We start from the raw sequence: 22,703 nt of genomic DNA on the forward strand, positions 1-22,703 counted from the left end.
CACTGTCATAATTTGAAAACCGCATGGCCATGCGGGGCTCTGCCCACACGGCTGCATCATTTCCTGCAAAAATATATAAACTTTCAGCTCTCAATGAACTTTGAGGGTGCTAGCGAGTGCTCTCATGTTCCATCGATTCTTCCTGCCATACAGTAATTGCCTACCAGTAACGGAGATACGGGCAGACAGCTTACAGAGTGTCTGCAGCACCCATCTGATCGTGGGTGCAGTGCTTTAAAAGGTTGCAATGTAAAAAAGTAAAAAAAAATAAAACTTTTCCTGAAACCCATTTTTTTTTTTTTTTTTTTTTTAGAAAAGGTGAACTTATCCTTTAAAGTACATCGAAAGACAAATACTACTTGGACAAAAGTGGTGAACATAATTGCCGCCTAGGCAAGGAATTTGGGCGAAGGATGCCATCTTTATTTTTTTAGGAGAAGGTCCATTTTATTTTGGATTACCAAATGCATTTGTAGTTTTCGTAACAAGTCACTTCAAAGACAGTCAGTCACTTAGGTTTTTGCCATTAAAAAAAATGAAAATGACCATTACAATTAGAGGGAAAATTACTACACGAGAAAATATGAGAAACAGAGCTTTTCTTTAAAGTGGAACTTCACCCCAAAAGGGGAAGTTCTGCTTGAAGGCCTCCTCACCCACTCTATCACATTTGGCAATTTTTTTGGCTGCGGGCTGGTCTTCTGGGACACGCCACAGGTTGCAGAAGTCTACAGGACCATTTACAATGAGCAGCGTGGATCACGCAGTGAGCCCAAGGCTGTGAAGCCGCAAGAGGTCATAGCCCGGTGTCCACAAATAAGATGCTGGGGAACAAAGGCGGTCCCTGGCGCCCCCTTGGGTGAGCACAGCACTGGCTCCTGGGACATGCATCCAGACACTGGCAGGCTGCATGAGGGGAACTGGCAGGCTCCTGTAGAATGTCTGCAGTCTCTGACCCTCTCCGGTAGCATTGTCTGCAGTCTCTGACCCTCTCCGGTAGCATTGTCTGCAGTCTCTGACCCTCTCCGGTAGCATTGTCTGCAGTCTCTGACCCTCTCCGGTAGCATTGTCTGCAGTCTCTGACCCTCTCCGGTAGCATTGTCTGCAGTCTCTGACCCTCTCCGGTAGCATTGTCTGCAGTCTCTGACCCTCTCCGGTAGCATTGTCTGCAGTCTCTGACCCTCTCCGGTAGCATTGTCTGCAGTCTCTGACCCTCTCCGGTAGCATTGTCTGCAGTCTCTGACCCTCTCCGGTAGCATTGTCTGCAGTCTCTGACCCTCTCCGGTAGCATTGTCTGCAGTCTCTGACCCTCTCCGGTAGCATTGTCTGCAGTCTCTGACCCTCTCCGGTAGCATTGTCTGCAGTCTCTGACCCTCTCCGGTAGCATTGTCTGCAGTCTCTGACCCTCTCCGGTAGCATTGTCTACAGTCTCTGACCCTCTCCGGTAGCATTGTCTACAGTCTCTGACCCTCTCCGGTAGCATTGTCTACAGTCTCTGACCCTCTCCTGTAGCATTGTCTACAGTCTCTGACCATCTCCTGTAGCATTGTCTACAGTCTCTGACCATCTCCTGTAGCATTGTCTACAGTCTCTGACCATCTCCTGTAGCATTGTCTACAGTCTCTGACCATCTCCTGTAGCATTGTCTACAGTCTCTGACCATCTCCTGTAGCATTGTCTACAGCAGGGGTCTCAAACTGGCGGCCCTCCAGCTGTTGCAAAACTACAAGTCCCATCATGCATCTGCCTGCGGGAGTCATGCTTGGAACTGTCAGCCTTGCAATGCCTCATGGGACTTGTAGTTTCACAACAGCTGGAGGGCCGCCAGTTCGAGACCCCTGGTCTACAGTCTCTGACCATCTCCTGTAGCATTGTCTACAGTCTCTGACCATCTCCTGTAGCATTGTCTACAGTCTCTGACCATCTCCTGTAGCATTGTCTACAGTCTCTGACCATCTCCTGTAGCATTGTCTACAGTCTCTGACCATCTCCTGTAGCATTGTCTACAGTCTCTGACCATCTCCTGTAGCATTGTCTACAGTCTCTGACCATCTCCTGTAGCATTGTCTACAGTCTCTGACCATCTCCTGTAGCATTGTCTACAGTCTCTGACCATCTCCTGTAGCATTGTCTACAGTCTCTGACCATCTCCTGTAGCATTGTCTACAGTCTCTGACCATCTCCTGTAGCATTGTCTACAGTCTCTGACCATCTCCTGTAGCATTGTCTACAGTCTCTGACCATCTCCTGTAGCATTGTCTACAGTCTCTGACCATCTCCTGTAGCATTGTCTACAGTCTCTGACCATCTCCTGTAGCATTGTCTACAGTCTCTGACCATCTCCTGTAGCATTGTCTACAGTCTCTGACCATCTCCTGTAGCATTGTCTACAGTCTCTGACCATCTCCTGTATCAGATGGTTAGAGACTGGGGGCATGATACAACAGATGGTTGTAGACTGCGGACTGAATTTTCCTGAGCTTTTCTTGCACCAAAAGGTGGCAATAATGGCCAACAAATTCATATTAATTTAAACTGATGACATTAATTAAAAAGTCGAATACAATACAATTGTATATAAAATTTAAAAAAAAAAAAAAAAAAAAAAACTTAATTTTCGGTATCGGTATAGTACATTTTTCATTTTCGGTATCTGCACAAAAAAAAAAAAAAAAAACCCATTCGGTGCACCCCTAGAATCTACCCATCAGCCGCTTTCTCTTCCTTACAATGGGGCTGCTGCAATGCAAAGAATTCATCATTCCAGTTTTTACTAACTATCACTTTATAGTCATTCTTGGTTATAAGAAGAGAGGTACTAATGGCATTACAAAGTGCAAGAACAGTACATTTTGTTAGACCACAGTGATATTTCTTTGTTGTTAAGAAATATAAGCACCTTATCCTATCACTACAAGCATACAAATCTTAAACTATATACAGTATGGTATAAATATTGAGCAAATGCAAACTAACCCATGATCTATGGCTGCTTTCAGAAGGGCTTCTCTGGCAACCTGTGTAGCTTGTCTCCATCCTGATATAATAGTCTGAGGGTGAAGCTTCCTAGAAATCAACAATTCAGCTTCCTGAAAATAAAAGAAATCTTAGTTGAAAGCCTTAGTTTTACCACCTACAAAGAGAAAGCTTACACAACCAAGTGTTTTCTTTGTATTTTGCTGGGTGTCAGAAACTAACAACTAATGGAGGAAGATACCGTAAGTACAGTCCATAGTTTTCATAAATATCTTTGGACAAAATGTTTGCAGTGAAACATCAATAGAATTGGTGGAGGGTGTAAAGAACGTATTACGCATAGTATATTAAACAATCCATCGTTAGCAAAGCTGTCCTTTTTAACAACACAGTAACTAAAATAATACCAATATATTTTTATCCTGTAACATGAAATTAAACCTACTGATGGACCGCCATGACTAGAGAAAACCATAAGGACCAAAGCACAGCAAGTCAGTGAAGAAGGCAGTGCAGTATTTAATGCTTTCGCTGCCAGGCTCTGCGCTCCACTTATAAACTCAGATGGCCAGACCATTTTTGCAATTTTTATTTATTTTTTTATTCTTTCCTTACATCTTTCAGCATCTGTAAAATACCCCCCCAGACCATATATTTTCTGAAAGCACTGACCAGTAGAATAAAAAGAAAAAGTTAAACTGATTTTTAGGCACCCATGATATTTGCGCAAATGTTTATCAAACAATATTTTCGCTAAAAATACACTAAAATCATTAGCAGCAGATACAAACACTGCAAATTTTAGAAAAGTCCCGCTAAATTCCTGCAAAATTTAAAAACAACCTGTATTGATTTTAAAGCCCAAGTTCACCTTCAGCACAAAAAAATCTAATTCCTTCATAAATCATGCCCAACATTGATGACAATTTTAATGTGCATTATTTTTTTGTAAACGTTACTCACCCATGAGTTCTGGATATCCCATTTTTGTGAGTCATTTCAAAAAATGCACTAAAAGCTTCTCTTCAAGCCTCCTACTTCCTTCTGGCAATGCCATCTGGGATTGTAGTTCACTGAACTAATAAGAAACTACCAGTCCCATGAATCATTGCCTTTGTGACTGTATAGGGGGGGCTGGCACCACTAGCATTTTATTCTGCTCAGCTTTCTAACGGGAATCATAGGGTACGACTGGTCATGCGACTCTGATGTCCAAAGTTGCACAAGTGTGAAAGGGGCCTAAGGTCCTGTGACTTGGCACGAAAAGTTGCACGATAACTCTTTCCCCATGATAACCATTCATACAGTGCGGACGGAAAGTATTCAGACCCCCTTAAATTTTTCACTCTTTGTTATATTGCAGCCATTTGCTAAAACCATTTAAGTTCATTTTTTTCCTCATTAATGTACACACAGCACCTCATATTGACCGAAGAACACAGAATTGTTGACATTTTTGCAGATTTATTAAAAAAGAAAAACTGAAATATCACATGGTCCTAAGTATTCAGACCCTTAGTATTTAGTAGAAGCACCCTTTTGATCTAATACAGCCATGAGTCTTTTTGGGAAAGACGCAACAAGTTTTTTCACACCTGGATTTGGGGATACTCTGCCATTCCTCCTTGCAGATCCTCTCCAGTTCTGTCAGGTTGGATGGTAAACGTTGGTGGACAGCCATTTTTAGGTCTCTCCAGAGATGCTCAATTGAGTTTAAGTCAGGGCTCTGGCTGGGCCATTCAAGAACAGTCACGGAGTTGTTGTGAAGCCACACCTTTGTTATTTTAGCTGTGTGCTTAAGGTCATTGTCTTGTTGGAAAGGTAAACCTTCGGCCCAGTCTGAGGTCCTGAGCACTCTGGAGAAGGTTTTCGTCCAGGATATCCCTGTACTTGGCCGCATTCATCTTTCCCTCGATTGCAACCAGTCGCCCTGTCCCTGCAGCTGAAAAACACCCCACAGCATGCTTCACTGTTGGGACTGTATTGGACAGGTGATGAGCAGTGCCTGGTTTTCTCCACACATACCGCTTAGAATTAGGGCCAAAAAGTTCTATCTTGGTCTCATCAGACCAAAGAATCTTATTTTTCACCATCTTGGGAGTCCTTCAGGTGTTTTTTTTAGCAAACTCCATGCAGGCTTTCATGTGTCTTGACCGAGGTGAGGCTTCCGTCGGGCCACTCTGCCATAAAGCCCCGACTGGTGGAGGGCTGCAGTGATGGTTGACTTTCTACAACTGTCTCCCATCTCCCGACTGCATCTCTGGAGCTCAGCCACAGTGATCTTTGGGATCTTCTATACCTCTCTCACCAAGGCTCTTCTCCCACGATAGCTCAGTTTGGCCGGACGGCCAGCTCTAGGAAGGGTTCTGGTCGTCCCAAGAGTCTTCCATTTAAGGATTATGGAGGCCACTGTGCTCTTAGGAACCTTAAGTGCAGCAGAAATTTTTTGTAACCTTGGCCAGATCTGTGCCTTGCCACAATTCTGTCTCTGAGCTCTTCAGGCAGTTCCTTTGACCTCATGATTCTCATTTGCTCTGACATGCACTGTGAGGTCTTATATAGACAGGTGTGTGGCTTTCCTAATCAAGTCCAATCAGTATAATCAAACACAGCTGGGCTCAAATGAAGGTGTAGAACCATCTCAAGGATGATCAGAAGAAATGGACAGCACCTGAGTTAAATATATGAGTGTCACAGCAAAGGGTCTGAATACTTAGGACCATATGATATTTCAGTTTTTCTTTTTTAATAAATCTGCAAAAATGTCAACAATTCTGTGTTTTTCTGTCAATATGGGGTGCTGTGTGTACATTAATGAGGGAAAAAAAATGAACAAACGATTTTAGCAAATGGCTGCAATATAACAGAGTGAAAAATGTAAGGGGGTCTGAATACTTTCCGTCTCCACTGTATATGTGCGACTTCAAGTTGTGCCAACTTTAAAAGTAGTCCCTGTACTACTTTGGTTCGACTGATGCAAGTTGAGGTCCATAGACCTCAAGTTTACACAGGCATTCCCTGAAAATCGCTGTAAAAATCACACGACTTTTAAGGCGCGGCAGTGTGAAAAGGAGCCTTACCAACCACTGCATTTTAACTTACCTTTTTTTTTTACTAACCGTTTTTGAAGGATTTTGGGGAAATTGTTACTGTATATGTTGTGTGTTATTTCTTCCACTTAGCCTAGGTTTCTGCTATTGCGACCTGAAAGTCACGCAATTTTGCTGCGGCTTGAAGTAATACCCGTGTAATCTTGAGGTCTATGGACCTCAAGTTGCATCAAAGTCAGATCAAAGTAGTGCAGGGACTACTTTGAAGTCGCACAGATATGAATGGTACTCATTGGAAATCATGAGGTACCACTCTGCAGTCCCCCGTCGCATGACGACAAGTCGCACTGGTGGAAACGTAGCCTGATTGAAAAGGGAATAATTTTGGGTAGTCTCACCCATAACGCTGCACAATTTGTTTAGATGGTATACACTTTAACGCATGGGATTTGTATGTTTTTCCTTATAACACGTTGCTATAAAGCTTTTTTTTTTTTGTTCAAGATTAGGTAGCCTCTCTATTTCTCTTTTCTTATATATTTCTTTGTAGGACCCCTTTCACACGGACGGACCGTCTATCCGTTTTTCTTCCGTCCGTCGACGGACGACAATGCATTCCTATGGGCAAACGGATGACCATCCGTTACCATCCGTTAACCTCTGCTTCCGTTTTTATCCTTTTTTTTTTTTTAACGTACAAGGCTACGTTCCAGATCCGTCAAAACGGATATTAACTGACAATGTCCGTCAACAACCGATCAGTTAAGATCCGTTTTGAAGAAATCATTCAAAGTTTATACTTTGACAAATAAAAAAACAAAGTGAAAAAAACTATTTTAAAAGGGTTATTCAGAATAATAAATGGTTTTGAACATATCGTGTGCTTTTGTGTCTTTTTATGCTATCAAAACACAAGGAAATAACCAAATTAATACATTTAAATTTGCACTGCATTATATATATATATATATATATATATATATATATATATATATATATATATATATATATATATATATATATATATATATATATATACATATATACACATATATACACTGCTATGGATCTTCTCCTGATGGAGATTAACGGAACAGAAGACGGATGAAGCAATGGATAAGAACTGATACGTTTTTAACGTGGCTAAACTGATGGTGCCCGTGTGAAAGGGGCCTTAGTCTCTATATCCATATATATCTATGAAGTTTGTCTCTCTCCTTCTCTTCCCTCTTTCTCACCTCTCTCTACTCATACACAATGAATGACTTTTTAATTGCTGTATAGATAAGCAAGTAAACACATAAGCTGGTCTAGCCTGGTGTTCCCATGCTGAGGGGGAGGCATCACAGAGAGGCATAGGAAAGATAACACACACTGCTGTGTAGAGGTTTGCTGGGGTGGGGGGGAAAGAGAGAGAACAGCAAGGCATCATGGGATGCAGGAAGTTACACAGAGATAATCTTAGACAACCAGAAGTAGCAGCTAAGGGACTAAGGCTTCATAAACACGGGACGTTTTTACAACCTCTACTGAACTATTTAACTTGATAGATAGTAACCAACGTTTAAACCGTCCGTTTTGCCGCATTAACATGCCGCGTTTGGCGTTAAAAAAGCAAAAAACAAACAAAAAAAAAAAACAAAAAAAAAATGTTGATATGGGTCTCCTTAACTGGACCATAGGAAGTTTTTTAAAAGTGATCTAACTAAAAAAACAAAAACAAATATTTGTTCATTTTAAATTGCACCTTTAAAGTAGAAATCGAAGAAACGCAAATATTTCTCTAAAAATCTGGAGGTTTTCATTTTAAACTTACATCTTTCAAAAAAACATATTTTATGAAAGCACATGACCAGCAGAATAAAAAGAAATTGTTATCGATTTGTAAGGCCCCACAATATTTGCACAAATGTTTATTAAAGCGATATTGTCCCTAAGAATACACTAAAATCATTATTAGCTGATATCAACACACCAAATTTTACAAAAGTCCTGCTAATTTCCTACTAAGTATAAAAATTTAACCTGTATTGAGTTACTAAATAAATATTTGTAAATTTTAAGTTGTGCCTTTTTGCAAAATGGTGAAAATCGAACATACCGGTATGCAAAAATTTCACGTTTTTCACAAAGTTTTCATGTTTCACAGACAGCTTTCAGAGTTTGTAAAAGACCTTCCAAACCATATATTTTCTGAAAGCGCATGACCAGTAGAAGGAAAAGAAGGTGCTACTGATTTTATTAAGGCCTCCACAATAGTTCCGCAAATATTTATCAAATTGCTACTGTCACTAAAAAAAAAAAACCTGCGCATCCCTTTGCAGCTAAACACAGCCTCACTATATTATGCACCGCGTGAACGAGGCCTTATGCCGCGTACACACGGTCGGACTTTACGGCGGACTTTGCCCGGCGGATTTTTCGACGTACTTTCCGACGGACTTTGTGAATGAACGGACTTGCCTACACACAATCCACCAAAGTCCGTCGAATTCGTACGTGATGACGTACGACCGGACTAAAACAAGGAAGTTCATAGCCAGTAGCCAATAGCTGCCCTAGCGTGCCTTTTTGTCCGTCGAACTAGCATACAGACGAGCGGACTTTTCGACCGGACTCGATTTCAACGGATAAATTTTAAACAAGTTTAAAATCTAAGTCCGTCCAACTTTTGAGAAAACAAAGTCCGCTGGAGCCCACACACATCGAATTGTCCGACGAAATCCAGTCCGCCGGGCAAAGTCCGCCGTAAAGTCCGCTCGTGTGTACGCGGCATTAGGCCTTTTTTAGACTTGCGGCTGGGGACAGCAAAAATTTGCGGTTCGGCTAAGTTTTTTTCTGCCTGCCAAATCCCCCCCTTTAAGCTGCAATCGGCAGTGGACAGTGCCGTGATGCTTCACGCTCCTGCCAAACTTGACCCATATGACGTTTTCTCTGCAAAGTAAGCCCACGCTGTAGCCGTCATTCAGCTATAGCGTGGGCAGAAAGTGGCTTTACTTATGTGCAATATAAGTGCCCAGTGCAATGTGCAAAAATTCATAAAAGTGCTATGTGCAAACAAATAATGCAAAATATTACGCAAAAAACTGTCTGACAAAAAGGAAAAATAGATAAAGAAAAAAAAAAAAAAAAAAAAAAAGTAAAATCATGCAAAAAAATAAGTCCATAATGTAACAAAATTTATTAATGCAGAAAAGAAAAGTTCATAACCAGATCCTTGAAAATTACAAGTGAAATAAATCGTGCAACCATGATTGTGCAAAAATCAAAGGAAAAAAAAAAAAAAAGGAAGTGTTTTAAGTGACTTCTTCCCAAAATTCTTACATTAAGTATCAACACCCTGTGATGTCCAGCACCAGAAATCCTAAATCAGGGGTGCCCAACCAGTTGCCCGTGGCCTCCTGCTCGGGGATAGCGGATTGCAAAGCCCAGATTGCAGGTTGCCGACCCACCATCCCAGAGCATCAGTGTTATGAATGAAGCCAGCGGTAGAAGAAGCAAGCGGCTGCGGAGTAGAGCCACATAAGTCGATGCTTCCTGTATAGTGCTGGCTCCTGTCACAGGTGGAGTGATAACAAATGCACTCTGCCTGGGACAGCAGCAGCTGGCAATACCTGAATGGAAGACTAATTAAAGGCAAGTTTATTACTAAAATCAGTGTATATATGGAGCATATGCGTTCTGCAGTGGTTACTTGGCTGCTTTTAAACTGATTCGCAGGCACTGCACCTGCGGCTTACCTGCACTGAGCAGGACTTCTGTTATTACCTGAGGGTTTGGTGCGCTTTCAGAAAGTGAACCACACCTGCAAGATATAATAGAAGTCTATGGCAAAGTGCAGCTAACCTGCAGGAAAGCCACAGGTGCACTGCACTGCATCCACAGTGTGGGTAAACCGCAATGTATCCACGTAAAAGCAGCCTTGGGCCTCTTACACACGATCGGTCTGACCCAACTGGACCCTCCATTCACCTCTATGGAGCTGCAGATGTAAAATGGACTTGTGTCCATTTACACTCGCCTACCTCCAATACGATCTGCAAAAAAAAAAAAAAAAAAAAAAAAAAAAAAACAGAAGGGGGATCCGTCTCCTTCCATCAGGGCAGATCGGAGAGCCCATAGAGTAGAGTGGGCTGTGTCCGTGTCTGCTCACATATGCAGAGTGGACACTGGACAGGGAGTCCACACTGAGACAGGATACCCCCAGCTGTGCCGCCCCAGGTCGCTAATTCTAGTCGCAAATGCGACCTGGCGCCCGGGGTTTGTCGAACCCTGACTTACAGTGTACTAATGGCTCTGGCAGGAAAGAGGTTAACATCAGGGGCGATCAAAGGGTTAACTGTGTTCCCTCAATGGGGATGGGCTGCCTGGAACAACACACAGATACGTCTTTCTGCATAGCAGAAAGACAGGATCTCTGGGATCTCTGTGCGATCCCGTCAGAACGGAGATCTGCCTTGTCAACACAAACTGTGTTAACAGCGTGCGGGTCCCCCTACCAATCCATACCAGGGTCCTTCAAGTCTAGAATGGCTTTTGAAGGGGACTCCACGAAAAAAAAACAAACACACAGATAAAAAAAAAACAAAAAAAAAAACAAACACAAAAAAGCATGCTCTTCCTTCCCCCAAATCCTTACCAAACCCTTATCCAAGCATGCAGCCAGCAGGCCAGGAAATGGGGGGGGGGGGGTTGGGGGCAGGCGGCTTTTTAACAAGATCCAGCCACCCCCTTTCACCAAAAAATTTTCAAAAGTAAATAAAAAATACAAGAGACAATTTTTGACAACTTCTTTCTTAAATTATGTAAATCCATCATCAATCACGAGAACACGAGAACGCCTGTTGCCGACTCGCACACACAAAAAAACAAAAACACACCTGCTGCCCACCGAACGCGACCGCTCCTGGTAACATCGCTCCTTTGTTTACTTGGCGGTGGGAGGAAGCGGCACTGCAATTCAGCAAGTGTCAAGCAACAGGAGCGATCTCATTCAGCGGATTCGTTTTTTTCATGCGGGTCAGCAGCTGGCGTTCTAATAATTGACAATGGATTTACATCAAGGGACATTTTTCATTTTATAAATAGGACTTGTCAAAAGCAAATAAAAACACAGGACAGTTTGACATTTTTGTGGTGAATGAGTAGAGGTACTATGTACCCCACTCTTTTACATGGGGGCAGGGTTGTGGGGAAGAGGCCCCAGGTCTTCATGTATGGTTCGGGGGGAGGAGGAGGAGAGAGAGAGGTACTCGTTTGTCCCCATCCTTTCCTGGCCTGCATGCTCAGATAAGGGTCTGGTATGGATTTAGGGGAACCCCCATGCCATTTCTTTTTCTTTGGTGTGGGGTTCCATTCAAAATCTATACCAGACCTGAAGCGCCTGAGTAGGGATTGGAGGGGGGACCTGCACACCATTTATTTACAAATTTTTATGTTGGCTCTATTTACATTCTGCTGTTAGTGGGAAACTGCCTGACGACAGCAGGGATGACTCGTTGTTAGGACACTGGTGGGTGCAGAATCCTTAACTGATGACACGGCCCGGCTGGCTGACATTGGGAATGAGTCAGAGTAGTAAAAAAAAAAATGCATTATAAAAAGTATCAGAAATGCACCAAGTCGCACTGCAGCTGCACTACAAAACCGCATTAAAAATTGGATCAAAATTGTTTTAGTTATATAGTGGACTTTTTTTTTTTTTCTTTTTTAAACAACATTACAGGTGAAGCATAGCCAAAGCTCGTTTAGCTGTACTGCTATGGATCATCAAAGGAGTGCAGTTTGTTTTGCACTCCTGTGACCCGTTTTCAGCTAAGTCTACTCCCTGCTGACATCACCAATGTCTAGGGGTGCAACGGATCGTCATCGATCCATGATCCTATCCGCGGAGGTTGATCTGTACGGGACACCCGCGATCCGCGGAGCGCTCTGTGGCCTCGGCCATAGGAAAGGCCACGGCTTCGGCCTAGCTCCGGAGCAGCGGCCATCTTGGTACACCCGGCGGCCATTTAGCACGTGTTCATTTGTAACAAACCGGCGTCATGTCATGACGCCGGTTCCTCTCTCCCCTCTGTGTACTGATCTGTACAGTGGAGGGGAGAGATCGGATGCCAGCAGTGCCAACACTCTGCAATGCCCTGCCAATACTCTGCAATGCCCTGCCAATACTCTGCAATGCCCTGCTGCAATGCCCTCCCAATACTCTGCAATGCCCTGCTGCAATGCCCTGCCAATACTCTGCAATGCCCTCCCAATACTCTGCAATGCCCTGCCATGCCCTGACAATATACCCTGCCAATAGGGAAAGTGTGGATATTACAGTGGGGGAGATTTTTTTTTTTTTGTTGATCCGAAAATGATCCGAACCGTGACTCCTGATCCGACGAACGATCCGAACCGTGAGTTTTTTGATCCGTTGCACCCCTAACCAATGTCAGTCCAACCACAGAGTCTGGATCCGCCAGGTGCCTGGACTGACACTTGGCTCAGCCTCTCAGCGAGCTGCTCCGCCCCACCCCTCCACAGCTCAGCGCTCCAGTAAGCGAGGAGGGAGAAGAGCAGAGAGCTGTGAACGACAGTCTACAGCTCTCTGCTCATGGAGCTGTGAAAACTGAGCGATAAGCGTTGTTCGATCACTCGGTTCTCAGTGTAGAGGCGCAGGGGGCCAGATGCAGCATCGGACCTAGGCAAGTATGATGGAGGCAAAAAAGAAAAAAAAAAAAAAAAAAAACATTTAAACATTTACTTCTCTTTTAAGGTTCACTGTAACTATTAAACTATCATTTAAACCCATATTCACAAGTGGGTTTGTCACCTAATGGTAATGATTTCATCCCTAGAATTTTGGAAGAGTATATATGTGTTAAAAAACATGCCATATGCAATAAAAGCAAAACAATCAATCTTAGGCATCCTCTTACTCTGAGAAGTTCAGCAGCCAACACGGTCACTGATGTTGTTCCATCACCTACTTCATCATCCTGGACTTTAGACATGTCTAAAATAAAATAAAATAAAAATTCAATGTAAAAGTGAATCAAAGCAGAGAGACTGTTTCAGTAAGAATTTGCATTAAAACCAATAAAATATATCTTACCAACCAACACCTGGGCTGCAGGATTGTCAATTCCAATAGACTTCAGAATGGTTGCCCCATCATTGGTTACAGTAACAATGCTGTCCCTACCACCGCCGAGAAGAATCTTGTCCTGGAATGATGATAGCAATTATAGGCACATGAAATCCATATTGTATGATCTATAGAAAGTTCTAATGTTTGACACAATGTAAATGCACCCATGAGTTGCATGATGTATATCAGACAATTATCCGCCCCCCGGAGCCCAGGTCATTGGATTTGATTGACAGCAGCGGGAGCCAATGGCTGCGCTGCTATCAATCAATCCAATCAGGACCCGAGACACCGGCTTTTGCTGGTGTGCTCGTCCCCAGGACGAGATAAAGGGGGTACAGGTAAGTAAAACGGGGGCTGGGGGGGGCTGCAGCATTACAGGAGGTTTTTCACCTCAATGCATAGAATGCATTGAGGTGAAAAACCTCAAAGGTTTACAACCCCTTTAAGATTGGACATGGTCAAATCCCAGGCTTTCTTAAGGTGGGAGTCCGCACGTTTATCCATGGCATTCTTAGGAACGCCCATGTCTTCAAACACTAGGTCTGTGTGTCTAGAGACCAAAGCCTCTTCCAAGGGGAATTTCCCCCTGAGGGACTTCAAAGAGAACTGACCCCTTTCTGGGTCCTTCCACTCCTTAAAAAACAGTTTCCAACTAGACCTTATGGACCAGAAAAACTAAGTTTAACTTCATCCAGACCTTGGTACATTTTGTCATGAATAGACAGTTGTGCCCTCTCCTCTTGGATCTCAAGGGTAGAATTCCCCTTAAAAGGTCGTCCACTTCCTCCAAGGCCAATTTACAATGCTGTGAAAAAGTATTTGCCCCCTGATTTTTTATTTCTTTGCATATTTGTCACACTTAAATGACTCAGATCAAACAAATTTTATTATTACCGCATATACTTGAGTATAAGCAGAGTTTTTTAGCACATATTTTGTGCTGAAAAAGCCCCCTCGGCTTATACTCGAGTCACTGTGCCCATCTGCAGCCTCATGCGCCTGATCTCCCGGCGCTGTGACATGCTGTCTAGTCGGTGGCCATGCAGTGTAACAAAGCCCCACCTTCTCCTCGTCCGTGATAGGTGGAACACTGACTCACTGCTGGAAAACTGAATCAGTGTTCCGTCACGGACGAGGACAAGGAGGCGGGGCTTTGTTACACTGGACGGCCGCCGACTAAACTGACTGCATGTCACAGCGCCGGAGATCAGGTACATGAGGCATGCAGATGGGCATTGTTGACCCTCTTTTCCACTTACTGTACAGTAGCAGCTGCATTTCTCACCCTAGGCTTATACTCGAGTCAATAAGTTTTCCCAATTTTTATCAAATACAGTCAGAGTAATTTTACCAAAGATGGTTAAACATTATATGTATTTAGCATAGCATAACAAATTGCTCATATATTTTGTTCCTTTTCATAGTGTCTACTTTCGGTTTAATATTCGGTTCTATTGCATCTATAGGTACTTGTTTTGTTGCCCATCACAGTCTGATTCCTTATGTTTCAGGTGCACATTGGCAAAAAGGAAAAATTAGTTACTGCTGCCATGCAACAAGAAATTATTTAGAATCCTTGTTAGGTGCTCTAAGATGCAAAGCCATGTTTTTTAGGGTGCTAGTGAACCCACACAACAAGGCAACAACAACTGGTACCCTTAAATGTTTGAGCTCAACACTTACCATGCCTTTTGGTCCCAGTGTGCTCTTTACCAAATCTCCAATAGCAATAGCTCCAACAAAAGAAGACTAAAAATACAAAACATGTTCAGTTAACTTCGCAACTTAACCACCAAAGAAAAAAAAAAATTATGCATGTGAAGGAAAATTAAGTGCTTTTGAATACAGAAAAGGCAGCCATCCACGTAAATGTGTTGGGTTCTTTTTTTTTTTTTTTTTTTGTATGGTAAAGCTTAATAAAAAAAAATATAGGTACATTGGTACATGCCGTTCAGTATCAGAATATGCATGAGTTACATTGTATCAGGCAAAAAAATAAAACGTTTTGTATGCACTAAAACAAAAAAAAAATAAATAGGAAATAGTGTTGTGCATTATACAACTGGTCATTTACATGGAAATCTTAATAATGGAACTTTACTCTATCCAGTGGTGTTGTGGATCATTCTTTTACTCTGCATCCACACATTGCAAAGGTCAACAAATAGCCAATTCCCTTAATCGTCACTACATTCCCACCAGATGCGTTGGAGAGAAAGCAGCTATTTCCAGCTCAGCCCCAGCGCATAGATAAGGTAGTTAAGTCTGTTCACGCCACAGCATTGCAGTACTTTTTTTTCAGTGCAGCAAGTTGCAATGTGAAACATCATCAAGTGACATTTTGTAACAGTTCTAAAGCAAAATAAGTTCTGTGAAAAGTGTAAACAGTGCCATGCACTGGAATTGGCACACTGGTGCTGCGTTTTCCAGCACACATTAGTGGCCTGTGTTTTCGGTGCAGCTTGCTGGAGTGAATGGACTCTAAAACATTACAGTTGGGTGTGAAATGCATTTTTCACTTTCAGTAGAAAAGCCCATTCAGCGTGAAAAGTATAGGGTGTTTTCAGAGAGCACATCATTTGAGGAATTGTTTGACGATTGCCTTCAAGTAGCTGTTAAGCCATTTTCACACGGAGGCGCTGGCAGTAAAGTGCCGCTAGTTTTAGCGGCGCTTTACCATCGTTTTAGCTGTGCTTTTCAGGCCACTAGCGGGGTGCTTTTAACCCTCGCTAGCGGCCAAAAAAAAGGGTTAAAAGCGCACGCAAAGTAGAGCTGCACGATTCTGGCTAAAATGAGAATCACGATTTTTTTGCTTAGAGGATAGATCACGATTCTCTCACATTAAAACAAAAAAAAAAAATTGTGCTAACTTTACTGTTTCGTTTTTTTTATTTATTGAAGTGTATTTTTTCCCAAAAAATTGCATTTGAAAGCTGGGCAAATACAGTGTGACATAAAATATTAAAGCAATTGCCATTTTATATAATATTTGGGGGTTCCAAGTAATTTTTTTTAGCAAAAAATATTGATTTTAACTTGAGAAAGAAGTGTCAGAAAAAGATTTAGACTTTAAGTGGTTAAACTTCCTGCATTTACACATGGTTTAAAACTTAGCAGATTGCCCAGGTTATTTGTTTACACAGAGAAGTTATATATCTTTGATCTAAGAAGGAAGTTGGTTACAATGTTTCAAGTTCTAAACTTGGCAGACTGCCTGATGCTTTCTTTTGACAGCTAAGTGAGCAGATAATCTCTCCACTTGTTTATATGAAAGAATCGGCAAACTCAGCAGGAGAGATCGTCAGGGGGGTGAATCGAGATCACGATTTTTTAACGATTAATTGTGCAGCTCTAACGCAAAGCACCACTGCCAAAGCGCTTTGCAGGCGCTTTGGCTGTGCTGGCCATTGATTTCAATGGCAGGGGCGGTTTGGGAGCGGTGTATACACCACTCCCAAGATGTTGCTTGCAGGACTTTTTTTCCCGTCCTGCAAGCGCACCGCCCCAGTGTGAAAGCACTCAGGCTTTCACACTGGGGCTGCAGAAGAGGCAGTTTACAGGCGCTATTTTTAGCGCAAAAACGCCTGTAAAACGCCTCAGTGTGAAAGTGGCCTAAGTGTGACTTTCTCTTCTGTTCACTGAAGGACACGGTGGAGAACAATTGCAACCATTGCATTTTAGCAACACTTGCAGAAGTAGGACACAAAAACAAAAGCACTGTAGGACACTAGGCCTCATCTGCTAGGAGGCAGCTCAGTTTTTTTTATCTAGCTAGTAATCTCAGTTCCCCAGTTTCCTTTTCTAGCAATCTTTGATCAACTACTGACAGAGTGACATAATAGATTCTCTAGAATATCCTTGTAGTCTCACCAGCTCAGATATAAAGCCAGTGCAGTTCCCCGCTTTGTGTGGGAGTTCGGCTGGGACAGCCTTGTTTGGACTGAGTGGACAGCTTGTGAGATATCTCACAAGGGGACACAAATGACCGATTGGCCTCAGGTTAGTTACACTGTCCCAAAGGAAGACAGTAAGGTGTCCATGCTTTGTCAGGAGGCAGCCTGTTACAGGATACGTACTCGCTTTTATCTTCAGGATGTGCATGATGTACACCACCTCTCCCCAGGGAGTCTAGGAGGATGTTATGGGTACCTCCATCACTGTCCGCTACCCTGTGCGGTGTCTGCTGTGGTACGAAGTGATTGATGGTGCAGACTTCATGTCATTTCTACACTAGAGGTCAGACTTTTCCCCTTGGACTGCTTGTGTTTGGTTGCAAGTACAGTACTGTACTTCAGGTGGGAGCTCTGGTGGCCTTTAAAGCTGCAATGACTGATAACACACCTGGTGTTGTTCTGACAGTATGGCCACTCTGGATTGTGGCGTGGAGGGAACACCACATTCTTTCACCTCTCCTGCAGCATATGGTAAATGGCCAGTTGTGGCCATGCTGCTGGGGCTCATTCCTCTGTGGCAGCACCCTTTGTTCCTTTTTTTTGCATAGTGCTGGGGAACCAAGTGACTCACGACTGAGTCAACTTAAGGTGTCAACTCCAACTCTGGGAAGTCTCTAGGGACTGACACTTTAAACCAATGTTCCTTCTGCAGTATGACCCTAGCTAATTCACCTCCTGACACTCGGGTAGATAAGTCCCCGATACAATATTCGTTTTAAATCCCTTTATATTTTAAGAGCTTGTTCAAACTGCCTGCACACTAAACGCTCCAGCTGTGCCCTGCTGAGCTGTGGTGAGGGGGAACGCATCACACCAATTCCTTTTTTCCCTAACTTTATTTGAAGTGTCGCACAGCAAGAATTCATTCATGTCTCCGTACAGAAAGCTTGGTGTGCTGCACTGCTATGAGGTGACCTGCAATGCCTTCCTGTGCGCTGCAGTGTGAGCACAGCACATAGAAAACAATTGTTTTCTATGTACCCTAGTGGTCACTGGTGTTTATCCAGTGCCAAAAAGTGCACTTTGCAAATCTGTGGAATTCCCAATTCTTTAACTAAAGGCAAGATGCTATAAAAACGAAAATTCACTTTTAATACAGCATAGTTATCTAAAACGGACCAAAATAAAAAAAAACATTATAAAAGATAATTTTCAATAGAAGCCAACAAGGTGTTTGTGTGGTGAATTATAATACTTACTAAACGGGCTGTTTCTGCCCTTTCTTCATCAGCTCCAGCTCTAAAAATGTTTACCGGTGCTAGCGAGAGGGAAGCCTGCATTTGCAAAGTATTAAAAGAAATACAAAAGTTAAGGAAACAGGTCCTCACTGTCAGAAAGACACATGTGAACAAATATTTCAATATAATTATATTTAAAGTATACCAACATCTTACATGCAACAACTCACACACATTTTATAAATATATACACCAAGTTGTCCAAAGATTTAATAAAAAAACTCTTATCACATTCTAATTTGCTACTTCAAATAAACATTTTCAAGGCCCGAAAAGTCTAAGCTAATAGTGTTAAACATTGTGGTTTCTGTACGTTTATATTTCAATATTTAAAACTGATTTCTGTGTAGTTAAGCTGCCCCAGGATTCTAGGAGTCTAAACCAAATCTGGAAGGGGGGGGGTTTTATTTTTGCCCAAGTTGATACTAAACCCCTCCCTTAAGCCGGCCCCACATGGATCAAATTCGGCCTGCTCAGCAGTGACCGAATTTCAATCCATGTATGGGCAGGGAGGTTGTACAGAAGCGAGGTTAGCTGCATGAAAACAGCAAAGTGTGAATATGCCCCCAATCTCCATTTACACCTCTTAGGCTCCATGCACACTGGGCTTAAAAAATTGCCAGTTCCTTAGGCAGAAAAAAAAAAACGTTCATATAGAGCGTTTTTTGTACATAGTTTAGACGAGTTTAGGAGAGTTTTGCGTTTTTTCTACCAGAAAGCTCCAATCAGAAACACAAGCCAGAAGGGTTTTTTTTTTCCTGCCTCTAAACGTTGAGCTCAAAATATGCCTGTAATCGTCCTAATGTACATGGACACATAGGATAACATTAACCTGCTTCTACAGGCAGAACACAAAACTCCTGTAGTAGCAGCGATTTTTAAGCCAGTGCATGGAGCATAAAATCTTTCAATTGTTGTGGTGCATTTTTCATTTGTTTTGCAGTACAATTCATTCCTATAGAAACTGCACACAAACAGCCAGCATGATTTATTTTTCTTTCAAAAACATGCTGCAAGATAACAGTTATGAAGTGCGTTTAAGGGCAGGTACTTAAAGCGGGAGTCCCGCAAAATTTTTTTTTTTTTTTTTTTAAAGTCAGCAGCTACAAATACTGCAGCTGCTGACTTTTAAAATAAGAACACTCACCTGTCCCAGGGTCCAGCGATGTCGGCACCCGAGATCAAATCGTCCCTCGGGTGCTGCCGCCGCCACTCTCTGTATGGGAATCAGGAAGTGAAGCGCTGCGGCTTCACTTCCCGGTTCCCGCATGCGCAAGCCGTGCTGCGCTTCCTAACTGGTCCCCGCTGTCTCTAGGACCTGTGTGTGTCCCAGCAGACAGCGCGGTGGGGACGGGAAGAGGCATAGATTCCCGTGGGAGTCTATGCCAGAAGTGGGTGCAAATACCTGTCTTAGACAGGTATCTGCACCCCCCTCCCCCCTGAAAGGTGCCAAATGTGACACCGGAGAGGGGGAGGGTTCCGAAAAGCGGAGGTTCAATTTTTGTGTGAACCTCCCCTTTAAATGCTAGGTTCAGTTCTGCGTCCAATGCCTGCAAGTCAACTCTCTGTATTTCACTGCAATCCTACCAAGTGTGATGGTATGACTTGGCCCAATGTCTCCATCCTGGTGGCTGGAGAAGGTGGTGTTTGGCAGACAATGAAAGCACTAGGGCTGCAACTAACGATTATTTTCATAATCGATTAATCAGTCGACTATTTTTTCGATTAATCGGATAAAATCATTAAAAAAAAACAATTTGTTTATTTAAAATAATATTGACAAAACTGAGTGTTACACTCAAACTACATCACAGTATAACTATTAAAGTAAATTCCTCATTCATTACTGACAATGCAGTGAGGGGGCTGGCCCTGAATGGGAGAGAGGACCGTACTGGAGGGAGTTAGCTAGTTTGGAGACCAAACGTTAGAGGGAGTAGGTTGGGAGGGAGTTTGGAAGAGAGGCATGTGGGAGAGGAACCGGACCAGAGGGGGTTGCAATAGAAAGGGAGCTTGGTTGGACAAAGAACCAGACCCAAAAGGGGGGGAGTGGGCTGGGGCAAGGGAGCGGACCATAGCGGGCTGGAGGAACCGGAACGGAGTGTGGGAAGGAGTGGTGGCGGCTCCAGACCAGAGTGTCTGGTCTGTGTATTCCTGAAACTGACACCAATGATAGGGCACTATTCCCCCCCAGGAATACCAATGATGGGGCACTATCACCCCCCCCCAGGAATACCAATGATGGGGCACTATCACCCCCCCCCCCAGGAATACCAATGATGGGGCACTATCACCCCCCCCCCAGGAATACCAATGATGGGGCACTATCACCCCCCCCCCCAGGAATACCAATGATGGGGCACTATCACCCCCCCCCCAGGAATACCAATGATGGGGCACTATCACCCCCCCCAGGAATACCAATGATGGGGCACTATCACCCCCCCCCCAGGAATACCAATGATGGGGCACTATCACCCTCCCCAGGAATACCAATGATGGGGCACTATCACCCTCCCCAGGAATACCAATGATGGGGCACTATCACCCCCCCCAGGAATACCAATGATGGGGCACTATCACCCCCCCCAGGAATACCAATGATGGGGCACTATCACCTCCCCCAGGAATACCAATGATGGGGCACTATCACCTCCCCCAGGAATACCAATGATGGGGCACTATCACCCCCCCCAGGAATACCAATGATGGGGCACTATCACCCCCCCCAGGAATACCAATGATGGGGCACTATCACCCCCCCCGGAATACCAATGATGGGGCACTATCACCCCCCCCAGGAATACCAATGATGGGGCACTATCACCCCCCCCAGGAATACCAATGATGGGGCACTATCACCCCCCCCAGGAATACCAATGATGGGGCACTATCACCCCCCCCAGGAATACCAATGATGGGGCACTATCACCCCCCCCAGGAATACCAATGATGGGGCACTATCACCCCCCCCAGGAATACCAATGATGGGGCACTATCACCCCCCCAGGAATACCAATGATGGGGCACTATCACCCCCCCCAGGAATACCAATGATGGGGCACTATCACCCCCCCCAGGAATACCAATGATGGGGCACTATCACCCCCCCCAGGAATACCAATGATGGGGCACTATCACCCCCCCCAGGAATACCAATGATGGGGCACTATCACCCCCCCCAGGAATACCAATGATGGGGCACTATCACCCCCCCCAGGAATACCAATGATGGGGCACTATCCCCCCCCCCAAGGAATACCAATGATGGGGCACTATCCCCCCCCAAGGAATACCAATGATGGGGCACTATCCCCCCCCAGGAAGAGCAATGATGGGGCACTATCCCCCACCAGCATCAGCAATGATGGGGCAATACCCCCCCCCAAGGAGCAGCAATGATGGGGCAATGCTGGGGCACTATCCCCCCCCCCCCCCCAGGAACACTAGTGATGGGGCACTTGTCCTCCCATAAATACCAAGATGAATGCTACCTTATCGCAGCTCAGCGCTCACGTGACCGGCTGCTTCTCTCCTCTCTCTCTTCTCACTCGAGGCAGCAAAGCGAGCGTGGCTGAGAATACCGCGCTGACGTCAGCAGAGAGGAGGAGAGAGGCGGACGTGCCTGGTCACATGAGAGCCGCTACGAGATGTATACAGCGGCGCCGGCTTTTTACACAGGGGATTGTAACACTCAGACAGAGGCGGGACTGAAAGGCAGGGAAGATGGTGCATGCCGTTCGCAGACCAACTAATCGATAATGAAAATCGTTGACAATGATTTTCATTATCGATTTTATCGATTAATCGTTTCAGCCCTAGAAAGCACACACCAACGATCCATACGTAGAAGTTCAAAAGCAAATTCCACAAGGTCCCTGCATTTTAGCAGTACTGATACTTCAAAGAAAATTTTTTATTATGTTCAGTAAGTTACTACAAAACAAATTTGTGAGAGAATTCTGGCTGTATATACAGAATACTACTAAATAACAAGTGTATACAGTGGAACCTCGGATTGTGATTAACGCGGTTAACGAGCGTTTCGCAATGCGAGCTATTATTTTTTTTAAATCCTGACTTGGTTTGCAAGTGCTGTCTCTCAAAACAAGTAGGATTCAAGTCTCTGCGGTGTGCAGTACCGCATTTGGGGGCGCCAGCGAGACTCAGAGCCGTTCGGAAATACTTGGAAACACTCAGTTCCAGAGCGTTTGAGTGGTCGCAGAGTATTTCCAAGTCTCTCCGGCGCCCCCCACCTCTGGCCACATGCGGCATTGCATGTAATAGAAGTCAGTGTGGAACAAATTATCTTTGTTTCCATTGACTTCTATGGGGAAACTAGTTTGAT

General features: G+C 43.9%; 1 protein-coding gene across 1 annotated transcript in view; it reads right to left on the reverse strand.

Moving 5' to 3' along the window:
- CCT2 (chaperonin containing TCP1 subunit 2) overlaps positions 1 to 22,703 on the reverse strand; it is a 51,834-nt gene that overhangs the window by 25,456 nt on the left and 3,675 nt on the right. Inside the window, exons 2-6 of the mRNA XM_073620060.1 lie at positions 18,317 to 18,391; positions 14,848 to 14,913; positions 13,126 to 13,237; positions 12,950 to 13,026; positions 2,977 to 3,089 (exon numbers count right to left, since the gene is read on the reverse strand). Coding sequence (XP_073476161.1) covers positions 2,977 to 3,089; positions 12,950 to 13,026; positions 13,126 to 13,237; positions 14,848 to 14,913; positions 18,317 to 18,391 — 443 coding nt within the window. The remainder of the gene's footprint in view (positions 1 to 2,976; positions 3,090 to 12,949; positions 13,027 to 13,125; positions 13,238 to 14,847; positions 14,914 to 18,316; positions 18,392 to 22,703) is intronic.

Source organism: Aquarana catesbeiana, linkage group LG03 (genome assembly GCF_042186555.1).
Source record: "Aquarana catesbeiana isolate 2022-GZ linkage group LG03, ASM4218655v1, whole genome shotgun sequence".
NCBI classification, from domain to species: Eukaryota; Metazoa; Chordata; class Amphibia; order Anura; family Ranidae; genus Aquarana; species Aquarana catesbeiana.